At 40.5% G+C, this 18,255-nt stretch overlaps 1 protein-coding gene across 3 annotated transcripts in view; it reads right to left on the bottom strand.

Moving 5' to 3' along the window:
- ptprk (protein tyrosine phosphatase receptor type K) overlaps positions 1-11,470 on the bottom strand; it is a 126,828-nt gene extending 115,358 nt beyond the window's left edge. For all 3 annotated transcript variants that reach the window (XM_030046839.1, XM_030046840.1, XM_030046841.1), the window contains exons 1-2: positions 11,124-11,470; positions 4,905-4,928 (exon numbers count right to left, since the gene is read on the bottom strand). In XM_030046839.1, coding sequence (XP_029902699.1) covers positions 4,905-4,928; positions 11,124-11,208 — 109 coding nt within the window. In that variant the 5' untranslated portion in view covers positions 11,209-11,470. The remainder of the gene's footprint in view (positions 1-4,904; positions 4,929-11,123) is intronic.
- Between the last annotated feature and the right edge of the window lie 6,785 nt (positions 11,471-18,255).

Here is an 18,255-nt window from a genome sequence, read left to right as displayed (position 1 = left end):
GGCTGACAAAACTACCTGTCTGAATACAAAAGTGTTTTATGCATTAATCTGATATAGTTTGGGTGTTCTTGGGCTCAACTCTTCAAAGTTTCCACTACATTTACCCATTACGGCTGGATCACACTGAATTATCATGCTGAACATTAATAGTTGAAGATATAACTTCCTCATCTATTTGTTAATGATCTATTTATGTATTTAATGTAATACTGCATACAATATGGAGTATTTTATGCATTGCAAAAACAGTAGTACTTACAGATACTGCATTAATTCTATCAATGTTTTATAACTTACTGGGAAATGCTTTGGCATACCACAGCATGCACTTAAGTACGCATTTGTTAGTATTTGATTTATACCAATGAAGCTCATTCATAAAAATTAAGACCTCATAACATGTAGAAGCGCTTAAGTGTTTTTTTCCTCCAAAGTATTCAAGTGTGTTGTATCAGTATGACTTCATGATGGCAGGTGCTGCAGACATCAAGGCTGTAATGAACAGACCGGAGACAGACAGACAGATGTTCAACATTTAAATACAAACACCCACACACAGCTTGTCTGTTAGAGAGACTGACTGTAGGTGTGTGTGTGTGTGTGTCTGTGTGTATGTGTATGTGCGTAATGTGTGTGTGCTGTCGGGCTGACCATGTGTCTATAGTCATGTAGTCATCTGCAGACAAGAAGGGCAGACAGGCAGGCTGCCAGGCAGACAGACAGACTAAAAGAAAGATTACGATGGCAGACAGATAGACAGACAGATAAAAAATTGTGTAATATCATTTAGGGAAAGATAGCTTGGGAATATCTGCGACAAGATTTAAATCTCTGTTCACACGGACAGACAGATAGAGGAGCAGCATCGCGGCGATGTGAGATACATGGTCGGGAGACGAGATGATTATCTTAATGGACTGGTCATCTGTCTGTAAGCCCTGATGCACACATACACACAACACTGAGGAGGGTTTATGTATCTCAAAAGCTCTCTCCTGCTCTTTCCCTCTCTTGACCTGGAATCAGCTTAGAGAGGAGAGGAGAGAGGAGAGGGGGGAGAGGAGAGGAGGATCTGTATTAGAAAGGAACACACAGGAAGTGAAAAATAGTGTCCTTTACATTTTGTTATCTGTATATATACTGTAGCTGCATGGCTGAAAACTGTCTGTGGCAAAATGTCCTGTGGGATTTTATCATGAGACTACACACTGAGATCTGGAATGAGACTTACTATGCTATGCTGCACACATTGCCTATGGCTACCTGTGTGTGTGTATGTGTGTGTATCTTTATGACAGATGTCTTCTTAACTGGACTAATGGAAACCACTTCAACTACTGCCCATGGCCACACACACACACATACACACTTGCACACACACAGAGGCCCTTTGGCCATGTCAACAGATCCAATGTACCTGAAGGTTTAGATAGAAGAGGCAAGAATACACACACACACACACACACCACACACACACACACACACACACACACACACACACAGTGAGGCCGTCACATCCTCTCAACACAGACAACCCCACTGCCTGAAGGAATGCAAAGTGTGTCTGTTTATGGGCGGTTTGGCTCCCTTTCCAGTAACTGATACAGTACGAACACAGGTGTAACTCAACCTGTCACTAAACACCATCTTTAGCTGCTGCTTTCTTGCAAGCAGCTTTAAAAGTGAGGAGCTCAGCCATGTTTATGAACAGAGATGATTGATCTTCCTTTCTACACACATTTTTTTAAAGATTTTTTTCCCCCATTTTGCTCAACCAAGACAGCCAAAAGTAAACAGATACAGGAAAGATTGGGGGAGAGGATGACGTGGAAAAGGTTCCAGGCCTGATATGAATCCAAGACATTATGCTGCCTTCACATCATATGGGAAAGAAAATAGAGGTTGCAAAGATTCCCATCAGTACCACTTGTAAGTCTTCATGTCAGCTAGACAGTAAAATAAGTGAAGGGGGAAGTAGCCTACAGTAAGTTAACGTTACAGACCTTCAAGTTCAGATCAAAAAGTAACACTATTAAACCATATACTTAACAAAATAAGCCAAGTTTTATGACAGTCAGAACTGGTTAAAAAGCATACATGATAAAAGTCTTCTTTCTTTTACATTTAGAGCCATTTTCCAGATACATCAGTGTTTTTTACCTCTTAGTCAGATATATCAGAGATTTCAGAAAAATACAAGATTCATAGTTGTAATTACAAGTTTTATGCTGACATGAACACTGTTTTCAAGTTGGAAACTGGTACTTAGGGTAAATAGCACGTGACATGAACACAACCTTGGGCTACATGGTATGCACCTTAGCCAACCGGGACACCTCGACACCCATTTATTTTTGACTACAGTTGTTTGGCTTGTTGTCTACGCCATGAAAAATTGTGTGTACGTCAGACATGTCCTCTTATCGGTTCCAGTAAGAACAGCACAGATATGATTTTTCTGCCCCAACTCTAACTGCATGCAATCTCATCTCTTCACCTTAAGCAACCAGGAAGAACCCTTCACAATAATGTGCTTATGACAATATAATGAAGTTAATGTAAACATTTATCTGGAATCTGTCACCAGCACAATATAAATATAAAAAACACATATCTAACTGAAATTAATTACACTTGTTTTTCCAATTTTAACATACAGTAAGTCCACAGCAAAGGCAATACTAATTTAGCTACAGATGCTAGGAGCAACGATTTGCTTACAGATTTTGAGGTCGAAGCCCAATGCATTTTTAAACCTCAGGGTTAAGAAGTAGGGACTATCAGAGCAATGAAAGCAGTTAAAAACACATCCTGTCTCAGGAACTGAGCTGAGTGAAATCTAATGTGAGAGCAGACACAAAACCTGCCAACACTATTTTCCAAAACACGTCTGGCTTAATAGGAATTGACAGTGTTTCTGCCCTGCTGGGCTTTCATTAGGTCTCTATTATTTTTGTGTTAAAGAAGAAGCGTTTTGAATTACTGCATTGCAGATCCTATATAAAACGTATCAGTGCAACATCTATCAGTTAAAAGAGCAGCTGGATTGTGACCTTGTGTAAAATAAAACTGAGAATTTTTATTTACTTTGATTTTTTAAAATAAAAATAAATTTAAAATGTACTCTGACATTGTCACAGCAAAGCCTTGTGGGATACCAGATTCTCCAGTTCCACTATGATCTCTCTGTCTGTCCCTTTTTCTCTGCGCAGTGCGAAGTGTCTGCAGTAGATCTTACTTATCCGCCACTTTCACAACAAAAAACAACTCCCTCATTAACAACCATCTACTGTGTGTGTTTGTGTGAGTGAGAAAGAGTGGGGGAGAATGTGTGTGTGTGGTGGCTGAGGTGGACAATATAGTGGCCAGACTGATGTGTAATAAAAGACAATAAAAGACAAAAAAGAAGGGCAAATGCAAACGAGGGGGAAGAGAAGAGAAGAGAAGAGAAGAGAAGAGAAGAGAAGAGAAGAGAAGTGTATTCAGTTGTAGCAGGAACAAAGTTGCTCAGAGCTCCTTCAATAAAGACCAAGCTCAACTGAGCAAACAGCACCTGGAGACTTCCAGACAGCTGTCTGACTGCACACACACAGACAGAGACAGACAAAGATGGGAAGGAAGACACGGAGACAAATGGCAAATACATCAACTGACAGGCAGACAGTTTCAGAAAGACAGACGGCAACAAATAGTCCGAAACTACTTCAAATATTTCCACATTTCATTTCCACATTTTCACATTAGCAGCACGTATTTCCGTGGACCGCCTAACAAATAGACACCACCTCAAAGTTCTAGGTAGGAACAAAATTATTTCTACTTTGCATCAAATAGTTCCACAGAGCATCAAATCGCTCAGGGTATAACTGTACAGTTTTGCCAACCGAACACTGTATTTCTACATAGATCTAAACAGTTCTAGATTGTAGGACATTTACCTCTTTAATATCAACAGTTAGAAGCTGTATTAGTTTGCCAAGATGGGTTGGCTGCCTGAGTACAGAGGCCACTAAGGATAGGTTTGGGTTTTTTGAACTCTATTTCCTTTATTCCAGTCACGGGCGACGTTGAGCCACTGAGGTTACATTTTCACCTTGATCCATCCTGTGCACCGCACCAGAGGAGCAGTGTGAGCTCCACAACCATGCCTCAATTCAGGTGTACTGGGTCTAAACTCATCAATCATCTTTCAGTGCAAAAACCAACTACACTTTGCAGGCAAAGATAATATAGTGCTGCAGAGGGTTCACTTTACAAAATTGAGCAATAGTTTAAGGTCACTGTTGCTAAATAATGGGCACGGTTGAGTACACCTCCAGGTAAGCCCTGGCTAGACCTGCCAGCTTGTTTTTGAGGACGTTTTGTATAGCGCTGTGCCAATTATGCTAACAAAAGAGAATTTAGCAACAGTGACTAAAAATTACTGCTCAATTTTGTCAAGTGAAATTTCAGTAACACCATATTACCTTTACCTGCTAAGTACAGTGGATTTTTGCACTGGAAGATGACTGATGAGTTTAGGCCCCATAGACTTAAATTGAGCTGTAGCTATAGAGCTCATGCTCCGCCTCCAGTACGACACACTGGATGGATCAAGGCGAAACTGTAACCTCTACTGCTCAACAACACCCGTGACTGGAATAATGGGAACAGACCTCAAAACCCAAACCCCAAACCTATCTTTTTTAAGTGAGTGTCAAAATGGGACAGTTAGTAAAAACACAGCGGGGTGAAGGCGGGATGCTACAAATGAGGTCGGATCACTAAAAAGCACGGCTACACACACAAAAAGCACATCAAACATAAGAGGAATGCCAAGGGGCTAACGATGATGTCACTAAAACTATGAGGATGACGATGACAGATGATGAGGCCCAGCTCTCAGCTGGCCAATCATAACTCACCCTTCTCAGCGCGCCCCATGTGAGCTAGGTCCAATAAAAGCAACAGAGAATAATAACACAGAATTAGATTGGATAGCACACACACACACACAGAGAAATCATCGCATTTGCAAGACAGGTGCAGTGTATTTTTGGATACAGTTTACAGTTTATAGATCCACACAAAGCTACGCCTTTTTCGATTACTGATGTGTTTTCACAATTTTCAGACACATTTTTTTTTAAAAAGAAGACAGTTCTTTTTTTGAGTTTTTTTTATTCATTTTTTAGTTTTATTATTACTGATTATCATTCATTTATACAGACAAAATCTTTGCTAAACTACCCAGTGCATCCAACACACACAAAAAGCAGAGTGTGTGAAAACAAATTTAAGAAATCAAACAAAAGAAAAACACACAGAGCTTAGTAACTGCATGCAAATCTGGATTACTACAGTTGTGAGGATGTGCAGTTGGCTAATACACACACTCCCTGACCCAATCCTGATCCTTCACCAATGCGTGCTTAACCTTTCGCTAACCTTCACCAAAGCCACTTGTTAGCCCTAAAAATAATCCTTTCCCAATGAGGTCTAAAAGACACTCCTCACTAGCCACCACTTCTCCCGGTTAGTTTTGCTTGTGGAGAAAATCCCGGACCACAGAATGCATAAACAGGATCACACACAAACACACACACAGTCAGTGTCTCCATTACTGTATCATTATCACCACAGCGACTAGCCCACTGGATTACACAGCTGGTACTAAGGCTTTTCACATCTGTGTGTGTAAGAGAGTGTGCCTTTGCGTGTCTGTGTGTGTGCGTGAGTGTGTGTGTAATGTAATGTAATTAATCAGCTGAGAGCGTTGATTACTTAATCTGTCATTAGCCAGCCATGTGTATGTGTGTGTGTGTCTGTGTGTGTGAGGCAGTGGCAGGTTTCAAGGCCCCTTGTACCGACAGCTGTGACCAGAGCCAAAGAGAGCAGAGCAGAGATTGATGATACGTAGACTAATACCATCATTCATCAGGGATGAGTTTTTTTTTTTTTTTTTTTTTGCAGGGATTCAGGGTTTGTTTTGGACACACAACCTCCACTCATTTCTAATGGGACTTTACTGCCTTTCCAATCCCAGCTTTTCTATGCGTTTGTGATTCCATCGCTGCTTTGTGATCATTATCGTCCAGCATCTGTAGCCTGACCCAGAGCATAACATTGACCAAGACGACATCATGGTTTAATACTATGGTTTTCAAAGTGCTTCTCCTTGAGGGTCCTCCAAGGGGTCGTCGGTAAAATGAGGAACAGTTTAATTTCACTGTGATTTACTTCATTGGAAATGGTTAGAGTGCAGAAAAATGTAAGCAGGACCATTTAAACATTTTCTTCTTTCACCTCGATTTGTCAGTGCTCAAGTATGACATCTGAGCAATGTAGCCTAACCCTTTGAAACCTGCACAAATTTGCTTTATTTCTTTCAAAACACATGGGGGAAAAGGCGATTAGCAAATTAGAACAATTAGAAGAAAACAGGAATGTTACTTTAAAAATTACAGGAAAATCACCACAAAATCACCAACAAATTAGCATTTTGAAATGCTATGTTTATAATGATAACTGTTTATTATGATTAAAATGATATATTTAATTGTACAATCAGTGACGTCTGATTTCTTGTGTTTAAATGAATTCAATATTTAACAAAAAACAAAATATCTCTTTATCAGTGTCCTTATAGGGCAAGATCATTTCAAATGGGTGTCTGCAGCTTATTGAACGTCAGCTTGGGGGTACAGAAAATGAAGAAGTTTGAAAACCCCTCCTATAGGGCACTCCATCTATTCACAAGTTGTGTCTGCAAAGCTGAATCGTGACCCTTGGTGCATGTCGCTCTCTCTCCCTCTTTTCCCTCTCTCTGTCTCCCTCACTCTCCTTCGCTCTGAAAACAGCGAGGGGCTAAAAGGTAGCATCATCGCTGGTTGTCAGAAGTCCGTACACACTCATGCACCCACACAAAAACACATGTATGCACACAATCTAATGAGGGATTAGCTAATGAATGCTCTCAACAGATTAATTACATTACACACACACACACATGCACAGCCACCTACACCCAAATGAGCCAGTACTTTCAAAAGGATAGATTTTTTTAAATTGAAATCCGTTAAAACAGATTGGCTCTGAGCAAAGCGGTGCTTGATTTGAAAAGAAGACATTTAGATGGATCTGAATGACAGCGAACTGAAACATTACTTTGACAAAAAAATAAATAAAACAGCCTTTGATTTGACGCCATTCTACACGGACTTCAATGGTTTGAATGAGAAAGCAGTTTTAATATGAATCTAAACGAGAGCCAAACATTTCACATGCTTGTCTTTGTACCACTGTACTTTGGAAGGGCTTGAAAGCATTTCTCTCTGTCATAAATACACAGAGAAACACACATAGACTTACAAAGAGCAACACGCATGCAGATGCATTTGCACCAGACATACACACACACACACACACACACACACACACACACACACACACACACACACACACACAAACATTCCCTCCTGCCGTTTTCATAGTCCCTTGAGTGGAAGAGATGCCCACGGCCAAAAACCAATGGTTGCATTTCTCCTTTTTTCTCTGCTCTTTCTCTCGCTCTCCCTCTCTCCTTTTCTCGAGGAAAAACAAGACATTTTATTTCATCTTCCAAATGTAGCCAAAAAGTAATTATAATTAAACCAACTTAGTTTTAATTTTCAAAATACTAAAATAATTTACAATTATAATTAAACCAGCTCAGTTGTGATGTTCAGTCGCAAATGCAGCCTTCTAATTCGTCTGGAGACACTAATGGAAAACAATTATTTCACTTCATTAAGATTAAAGACGACTGGAATCTGTGTCATAACTCGATCAGAGAGGAGACAGATTTAGAAGGAAAAGTAGTCAAATTAACATAAACTCAGTTATTGACTTTGTGAGGGCAGCACAGCAGAGTGTGCACCCACACACACAAAGTTATTGCACTGACTTTGTAAATGATGATAAGCTTAAACAGCTCTCGTCACAACCACATAAGGCACATGAGAAAGACAGATTTAGCGAAATATGACATAACTCATGTCACTAGTCTGACTTTGTAAATGGTGAGAAAAATAAGATGGAGAGAGACGTTTTCAGATAGAAGAATTATTAATAACACAAACTCAAAGTGACTTTGTTAATATGAAAGGCAGTTTCAAATCCTTTGCCACTTACTTTCCTTGTCATTATGTCTCTGTGATTTCAGAGTGCCTCTGCTACTGAAACTGCACACAGCACCACAGCACACACCTCACACCTGGTCCCCTGTCACTGGCTATAATTTTCTTTCTATTGATTTCTAATTTAGTGACACCTTTTCTCATTGACATTCCACACTGGCAGTATTAACGATCTACTGGTTAATCAAACCAGCTTCATCAACTACATGTTACGCAAAAATAATCAAATACTGAAAGTATGTAGACCTAGATGCCACAAATGATTCAGTGCATGGCAGTATTATATATACTGTCCTTTTATTGATGCCTCTGCACCAAACACTACTTCCTGCCATGATTGTGTCATGTGCGTTAAGGTGTAATTCACCATTAATTATAGTTTATGGAACACTTATTGGTATCTTATTCATGTGCTGTAAACCGATTCAGAATAACAAGCAGGAGTTTACAGTTTACCAGGCTTTTATTTTCCCACTCTATCAGTGCTTGTAGGGCTCCACTTTTTTGGTCTCACTCAGATTCAAAACGACTCCCAATGATTTCCTTTGGCTCTGTCTTTCTGCACTAATGATAGCCTTTACCTCTTCTCTGTAAAGCCCCATCTAGCCACTAGTATTTACTTGCAAATTAACAGCACTCAAACTCCCAGAGGCTTCAAAGAAATTCCACACAGTTGTCACCCAGAGGACCAAATGCCCAAAGAAGGGGCGCACAGTTGGGGGTGGGAGCAATAAAACACACCCCAATAAACTGGTAATTAATGTGCGCTTTCAACAATAGTAATTAACAGGCCTGTTTTGATATCAGTAAATGAAGGCAGGGGGGAAATGACATTTTTATAACATTTCTGTTTACTTGCAAAACTTAAGGGAAGGATCTTATATACTTGAATAAATGACTTCATTGTTTTATTAGAATTTAGAGGTCAGCTTTCTAACAGCTGCGTGGCTGGCTCTCTGTCTGCATCTCCTCTGATGGTTAAGAGCAGAACAACTGCTAAATGCGGAAATAAAACACAAGAGCCACGCAAACACAGACAGACAGACAGACCGACAAACAAAGACAGACAGACTTTCCCTGCATAAAGCGGGGGGAGGAAAGAAAGAGACGCGGGTTTTGTTTCATCGGTGTCCGATCAGTCCTGCGCCGCTACAACTGGCATAATTAGGGTAATTTGTGAAACTTTTGCAAAAGCATCGCGCTGGAGAGCATCAAATAGCACCGCAGCCTCTTGCAATGTCTTCTCGGTGTGCATGCATTTCGCGTTGCAGCGGCAAAGGTCACTGACCAAAACTATTGTAACTCAGCATCCTGTGAGTATGCGAGAAAAAAATAAGGCAAATCAAGCCGCATTTTACGCCATGCTATTTACACTGCGGGAAATGAGTTTACAGTTTATTTGTTCAACCTGAGGTCCGGGGACCATTAGGTTTTCTTGAGGGGTGGGGGGGTCCCTCCAGAAACACGAATGATAGTTTTATTGCACTGTAGTTTCATTTACCAGGCAATGGGCGCACTGAGATTTTTTTACTCTCCCCGCTGTGGCTTCCACCTCCACCTACATTAAAAACAGATCTGCAGTTCTACACAAAATGATATAAATCATCTCGGATTGTGTTCCTTGGCACTGTACCAAATCGGGTTCAGACATGAAAAAGTTCATCATCCCCTAAACCACACGGTCCCTGGATCTAACCCTGCGGTGTCGAAATAACTTACATGCAAATGCCACAGGCGATGTTCTTAACTATCATATTTTGCAGGCTGTTACACTGGTAAAGTTGGAACAGAGGAACCTTTGGGCTACAAGCACCCAACAGCTGACGGTGCTTGCAAACCGTAGCGATGGTTCCCTAAAAAGACTGAGCTGCAAGTCACATAGGCTAAACGAATAAATTCTGGTCGGATACTATGAAATATTACAGCTAAACTATAGCATAAAAACAATAAGGTACTAACAGACTCATTGCACGGACCACTATAAGTCACTATCTGAATATCACAGGGATATTACAGAAATACTGTTATAGATAAAATACCATTAAGTACAACAAGGTCGCTATAAACACCTCAGCTGAGCACCACAGACCCTTTATGTCCTCATATCACAGAAATATTATTATATCCATTGTTCATAAGGGTCGATCCGTACAGTCACTGTGGTCCTCGCACAGCACCGTAACTTTTTATCCATTCACGCGCTGTTCGCGAGCCTACAGAGCGGAACGGTGTTGTCCACCGTCTCTGTACTATACGGACTCTCTGTTGTGCTTTTTAACACGTTATAAAATGGTAACACTACATACAAAATGTGGCTTTTTTCCCAAGCAACGAACGCAGGTAAATGTTACTGTCTATTCGTCTTGTTTTTGCCCTCAATTACCCACGTCTTCCCTTTTTATACTTTAGCTGATCAATAGAACAAGCTCTTCAGTGGTTACGTTACACGGAGCCTTAACATAAATATTGCAGGCTACTTTTAATCCACTTAAAGTACCAACTTTAGTTTCTCCTAATGTCAGCGCTACTTCAAGCCGTTTTCATATTCGTTTGAGCGAGGCAGCCTACTTGGCAAACAGACTGGATTCAAGCGAGGCGATCTAACTGGGCTACCTACTCCAAACTACAATCTTTCACAGACACAAACAACGTTGCATGCACTGACACAGACGTTTTCACGTTTGCCACAGAGACAAAATGCATTTTCCGCACACCATACCCGCGTTTCCCACACCCGAAATCCTAAAAAAGACGATTAGAGCAGACAAACCGACACGGCGAGATATTTCCAACAACGAGCCTAACTTTTCTCCTGCGCCCACAAACACACCTGTCAATGATGTGTATCACACCAGGAGATTCAAAAACAAAGCAAAGATAACTATTTCGTTCAAACTTTCCTGTCTTCACAAAGAAAACACCATAAACTGTCTTTTTTCATCCCTTTTCCCTCTTGTTCGATCTTACCTGTCGGTATTATCTGACCGGAGACGTTGCCAGCCGTCGACAGCAGGAGCCAGAGTCCCAGAAAAAAGGAGAAATGTGTATCCATGTTTAAAAGTGTGGTCGGGCGAGTCTCAGTAGTTTCCCCCAAAGTTTTCCTGTGAGTTTTCCCGTCTTTTCCTTGTTGTTTTTGGTTTGTTTTCTCTCTTTTCTTTGGGGTTTAGTCCTCCTGTTGTTGTGGATTCAACCGCCCCATTCTCTCGTTTCTCTGCTTTCTCTCTTTTCGCTTCCTTCGGCTCTCGCGGACACTAGACTTTGTTTCACGCGGAGAGAGAAAGGGAGCGAGCTGCTCTCGAGCACAGCACAGCAGCGGCGGCGGCGGCGGCAGCGAGTGAAAGTGCGTGACGTAACACGACAGGAGCCCGATTCAAAAAGAGAGAGAGATGGAGGGAGGGAGAGGGAGAGAGAGCGCAATGGGGGCACCAATGGAGAGAGAGAGAGACGGGGAGGGGGAGTTGGTGTTGGGGTTGGGGGGGGGGTAAGTGGCGCGCGCGCGGGGGGGCATTAAGAGATGGGATGGTCAATTATCTGCTTCACTTTTTGCTGCTTTGTTAAGAAAAACCATCCCTCCGACACACACACACACACACACACACACACACACACACACACGCACACACACTCACACACACCATAACAGTGTAATAGATGTTTAATGTTATGTCAAGTCATCTGTATTCATTCATTACTTCATTCATTCATCCATCCATCCATCCATCCATCCACTCGTGTTTGGCTGCTTTGGCACTGCTGTTCACTTAACGCCCGTGCCAGTGAGGCAGACGCGACTGAATGGAGTTGGACAGGAAAGAGGAGGAAGGAGAAATGAAGAGAGGGAAGGAGGGAGCGAGGGACACACACACACACACACACACACACACACACACACACACACAATCAAACTTTTGTGGCATGTATGTTTATTATCATGCCCTGGCTGTTTATTTATTATTGGCTGCATTCAAATTGAATTCCGAGGCCTAGAGAATAGAATAGAATAGAATACAGGAGCTGGAAGTAATAAACTAATAGTAAGAGACTGGAAGTAATAAAAAAAAAAGATAAGATGTAATAAAATGTCAAATATGAGACAGGAATTAAAGAGTAGTGTTATTCAGTGATACTGATCTCAGTATGCAGAGATTACTTGTGTCTAAAATGTCTAAACTTGGTAGGAATCAAGAAAAACAAGCAGATTTCACCTCTGACCTCTATGTGCAGTGTTATGGACTGCCATTGGCTCAGCCTGCATGGTCTCAGTATTTTACACCAACGGGAAAGAATGATCTGTGTTACTTACAGTACCAGATTAATTCACACACTTTGTAGGCTTGCTATGCATCTGAAACATACACAAACACAGACACACACCCACAAACACAAAATGATACAAAGGCAGAAATTCAAACCTAATCTTTTATCTTGATGCTTTGAATATATTGGTCTTTACCTTCAGTTCAGCAAAGCAGGTTGAATTGATTTACATTACTTACCAGCAACCAGCGGGATTCAACAAGGATTCTGCAGGACACTAGTGTTATTTCTGACTCTCCAGTTAGAAACCAGAGAGTCAAAGTCCCTAAACCGCGATGTCATCAAGATGTACAGCCCGGAGCTGCTGCATTTTAATTTTTTTAAGAACACTTTGTAGACTAGCAAGTCTGAACTTTTATTTTCACAAGTTGAAACCAGGTCCTCTAACTGAAGTATGGCCATTTTAGCGACCCCCTGTTTCAAACCATAAAATGTATCACCAAAAAGTTGTCTTTACAGCTGTCAAAGTTTTCCATCTTTTCAATTCTCCATTGATACAATTAGCTCATCTAATTGATTGTTTATTACAAGTTAAAGTCTTGAGTTAGTGCTAGCATTTCTATGTTCCTGTTAGTATAAAAAAAAATATTCCCATGTTTCCCCATGCCGACAGAGGTGACAGCCATGCATGTCAGAGTTGAGCTAGATAACACAGTGACAGGCTTGTCAAAAATACAAAATAGATGTTTTGATTTGGCTCAGAGCCGAGCTAAAAATATGTGGTTTGGATGGAAATCTACAAGCAGGGAACAGGTGTATACCCTACCAGCATGCTTTGCTTGTCTTAGTGCAACCTCTCCCACATAAATGGAGTGAAAAATCTCTTCTCTCCAGTTGCTGGCTATGCGAGACAGGAATGGAGAGAGGGTTAAATCATTTACAGTCCTTAACTGGGTTATTACAGTGGATAGGTGCTTGGCATGCCATTGACAGTGGGTGTCCTGCAACTGTCCTGCCACTAAATTAGGGTGTCTTGTCATTAAATATGACTTTCTGCCTACTGTCCTGCTACAAAATGTGACTGTACTGCTGTTCTTACACAGTGTAGGTGTGGATGGCCTGCCATTACAGACAGTGATGAACCCTCTGGTGCACTGACATTGAAAGCATCAGGGAAATAATTGCAGTTGCAGCGTCCCCTACATGCTACTATCTTGTTATGCCATGCATTTGTATGCATTTCCACATGCAGTGTTTTGCAGTTTGTGGATTATTGCAAGGGTTGAAATTGTCTGAGCATGTCTCTGCTGCAAACTCAAAAATAAATTTTGGTTGTGTATATACAGCAAGGTTATCGCATTACATGCAGTCTGAGAGAGCAGGGCAGCCTTAGGGTGTCATCACACCTACAGTTTGCTTTCTTTGGTCCAAACCATGGTGGAAAATTTACTTGTTACATTTTTGTAATTTGGCTTGCATATGTTCACACTCCTCAATTACTAGCTTGTGAGCAAAAGTCACGTGGATTCAAAAGCAGCTTGTATTTTGGTGGCCTGTCATGCAGCAAGTACAGAGATTTTGTCAGCAGAGGAGGAGTCAAAAAAAATCTGATCCCAGTCTATTTAACTTTAGCTGAGCATGATTGACTTGTAAGCTCTCTTCACTGTAATTTACCCTCTCTGGTGTTCATGCCAGCTAAGAACACACAGAGACGCAGCTGAATATGAGACCCAGACTGGAGTTTGCCCTCACCTCATATTCTTAAGCAAAGCTTTCCAAGTATGACTAACTGCTGATTATCAGATGTCAATATCCGCCTCCTTATACCCATAATACCTTGCGCTTAGGAGTCGTTTCCTGTAGTTGGTTTGGATTATCTTCTCTCTTTTAATCAACTGCACCATCGCTCCTTTGGAAGAGGACCAAGGCTCACATTTTCAGGTGTCTTGGCATGGTTATTTGGTGCTCAACAGGTTTAGATTGCATTGTTCTTACCTGCCAAAAGAAATACAACTAAAGCAGGAAATGCTGCAGAGCTTGAATAAACCATTCCAGACATGCCTTAAACTGCGTGTGTCACAATATCCAAATGTCTACATCTGTTCATCAAGTCTTATATGGCTTAGGATTTCCAGATTTCCAAGATGAAAGTAAGTTATCTACGCCTTCTAACCAGAAATGGTGAAATCTTTCTATGTATGTATGTATATATATATGCCTTTTGATTTTCTCCACAGCTGTTCATCCAAACTTGGCTACTGGTTGCATGTCACTGAAGCTGCATCGCACTAAGAGTGGGTGAAATATTCAAACTCAAAATGCCATTGTTTTATGGCTGTACCATCACATCAGATAGAAAATATTTAGACGTCTTGTGCATTTTATTCACATTCCACTGTAATTCAGCACCTTGGAAACTTTGGGATCTCCACTAGAGTTTAAAACAAATTTCTGTTGTTCTGGCCACACAACAATGATAAATGAATCAATGAATGAAAAAATGAAAGAATGATTTATCTTTGTGAAGTGTCATGCCATTGGCTTGCCAATCCCATACAGGATTGCAAGACATTTTTATAAAGAACAGGAATAAATAATGCATAATCACTTGTGCTGGTCAAACACCTGAACTTCAGGTCATATCTTTACCACACACTTTCCTGTACTCCAAGCCTTCTCTATGTAATTTGCTAACCTAAATGTCTCATTTTTGCACAATCATTGTAATCGTTGTGAGTCATCCATATCTATCAAGTCTACCTCACAATTCTATGTCAAAATAAAATATAATGAATATTCCCATAAAAGAGATATAAAAATGGTACCTCTGTTACATAAAGGCACTTAGGTGGACCCAAATGCAAGAGAACAGAAGTGAGCTGGACTGCAGATAACTATGTTAAATAAATACCACGAGGAGATAAGAAAAGCACAATACAACTCTAGGACTTAAAGCGCAAGAGAAACATAGACTGGTGGAAAAGAAAGAACTGAAATCAAAGCAAGACTGAAATACAAACTTAAGCTAATGAGCAAACTAGCTGCACCTGGAGAAGGAGAAGGAGCAGAGACAGATGACAGGATGGAGCAGAGGAAGATGGGCTAAATGACACAACAAGGACAAGAAAAACAAGGGCAGGGCTAATGAAACAATGCAGGGCAGGTGTGGAGGAGACGACAGGCTGACAAGACTACGGGAGAACATGAGGGACAAAAGAGCACTGAAAATACAAGAAACACTGAGGAAACAGCCAAACACATGTCAAAACACGAAAAGTGCAAAAACATGAGTCTACAGGAAACAAAAGTCCATAGAGTAAGACACAACAGTGCAAAAACACAGACTCATGACAATTCAGTTTCTATTTCCCCTAGATCACACGTTCGATTTTGCTCTTCCAGATGAGCAAACCGACCTGTCTCAACACAAAGTGGCAATAAGTCTGACGCAGTATGAGTTGAAGAGGTTAAAGCAGGAGGATATTGGAGTCTGAACTCTGCCTAAAACCACTTTAAGCCACACTACGTCAAATTTAATTGATGTGAGGGTCCTTTAAAGACATGAATGTGGAATAAGCCACAAAATTTGATGGTTGTGTCGACCAACAGTGAGGGCTCTTTAGACTCAACTGGCAATAAGACATGGACAACTCATCCACCTGACAATAATAAATAAATAATAAATATTTCAATTAACTCTCCATTTTGTAAATTAAATTCATAGTGTGCGTCAGAGTAACTTGTATCAAACTAATGGAGGTTATATGAGGATGGGGTGTTTTAGGGGGAAAAAGCAGGAATAAACTCATTTCTGCGAATATAATTGATTTGTCCGTATATGAGTGGTGGTTTGCCTCATAATGATCACTGACTGGAGGTCTTAGTTTACCCTCTTTTAATTTCCCACAAGATCACAGCGTCTTAAAGAAGCTGTGCTGAAATTAATGCAAGGTGTTTCTACCTACACACATTAAATTGAGCTGAAAAATAGTAAAACCTGTTGAAAAGGAGCAAAAATTTCAAGGAAGCCTGAAACTTTGGGGTAGGATTCTCTTATAATCAGGCTATATTACACATATGTGTTCCTCTATCTCCAGTAAAGCCTTACCTACCCAGTCCGAGGTTTGCTGAAAAACTTGGGTTACATGGATTGTTGACTTAATTCAATATCAGGCTGTAAAATCAAAATATTATTACTTTTTTTAATTACCCCAAAATGAGGTGGCAGGTGGCAAGGACACGGAATTAGAGCTCCGCTTTAACAGTGACACAATTAAGAGCCATAGAAAGTCTCTGAAAAAAAGACAAATACTTGGACAAATCCTTTACATCGAGTGTTAGCATGACATTAACCGGCAGACTACCAAGCTGTTCTCAAGGTAGACAGGGTTTTTGTCTGCCAAGGGAAAGCAGGGAGAGAAGAGGAGAACCCAGAACTTGAGGTCAGCTCACTTCAGTCTGTTCACAATCAAAGCCGAAAGTGCAATTTCATTTTCTAATGGCGCAACCTTCACTCTCAGTTATTTCTTGGTGGGTTGAATATGGTGTGCTTCACATGCCAATGTTTTTTTTGTTTTTTTTTTCTTCAATATTTGAATTGCCACGTTAGAAAAAAAAAAAAAATCCTGAAGTGAATGAATGAGTTGAAAGGGAAAAGAAACCCAGTCAGGATTCTGAGGGCCTTTTGAGTGATGCACACGGGCTGCTGCCATCGGATGTAAGACGACACCAACAAGGTTCATCTGAACAATTAATTCCTCTGACATCAGTGGAAGCTGCGGCACGCACAGACGTTGAGCCGGGTTTATTTGCACAATGACAAAAGGAGAAAAGGAGAAGTGATAAAACCATGCTGGCAAAATACAATGAAAAGACAGTTGCAAATTAATTAAACTAAAGATTTATGTTGGTGATATGACAAAACCATAACAGGACGTTATAAAAATACTGCTCTTTTAAACAAAGGAAACAAACAAACAAATGAACAATATATCAACATGAAAAAGATGACAAGCAGAGAAAACGGGATTGGAGAACAGAATATAAATGACAGCAGAACATTAATAAATTAAAATAGCCCTGATAAAGGAAATTAAATCACAGGGGAGGTGAGTGTTGTGATGAGTTGGAGTGTGTGTGTGTGTGTGTGTGTGTAACATCTTCATGAAAAGAAGAAAGGATCATTTGTGTGTTAAGTTACTAGGGCAAAACCTTAAGCTTCATAAGGTTGTATTTGAAAATGCTGAGAGATATAAATTCACTTGAAATGTTAATTTAGGTGAATTATTGAAAAATAATGTAAATTATTGAGAACCGACAGTGAGTACTGCAGACGTGGGGATTCACTTGTGTGAGGGCAGAGGGGTTCAAGCCAGAAAAAAAAAAAAAAAAAAAAAAAAGGAAAAAACAGGCACCATAGGACCTACAATTAAAATATTTTTGGGAAAGGACAGAGTGCCCTTGTTCAAGTAGGACAGTGCTTTTTTTTGAGGAACAATCTGCTCTGTTTAATGATGATGTTACATGAAAATATACACTAATGAGCACATTCAAAGAGGACAGTCCCCTTTGGATCACATCTCTGCGCTGGGTGAAGATGATCATAAATATAAATAGTGCTCATTCAATTAACAGTCTGTGAAATACAGTCTGGAAATTGGTATGCATTGCTCCTTTAAATCAATTTCACAGAGGAAATGATTAATTTGAGAAGGACTGCGCTTTAAAAAATCACCTCCTCAACCCTGCTCACAGCGTGCTTGTAAATCCTAGAGCGGCTTCCCTCAACCACTGGATCATTTGTTCAAATTTGACAGAAGGAGGCAGTAGCTTTAGCATTGAT

This window comes from Myripristis murdjan, chromosome 24, assembly GCF_902150065.1.
Source record: "Myripristis murdjan chromosome 24, fMyrMur1.1, whole genome shotgun sequence".
Classification (NCBI taxonomy): Eukaryota; Metazoa; Chordata; class Actinopteri; order Holocentriformes; family Holocentridae; genus Myripristis; species Myripristis murdjan.
This window is presented reverse-complemented; position numbering and strand designations above follow the sequence as displayed.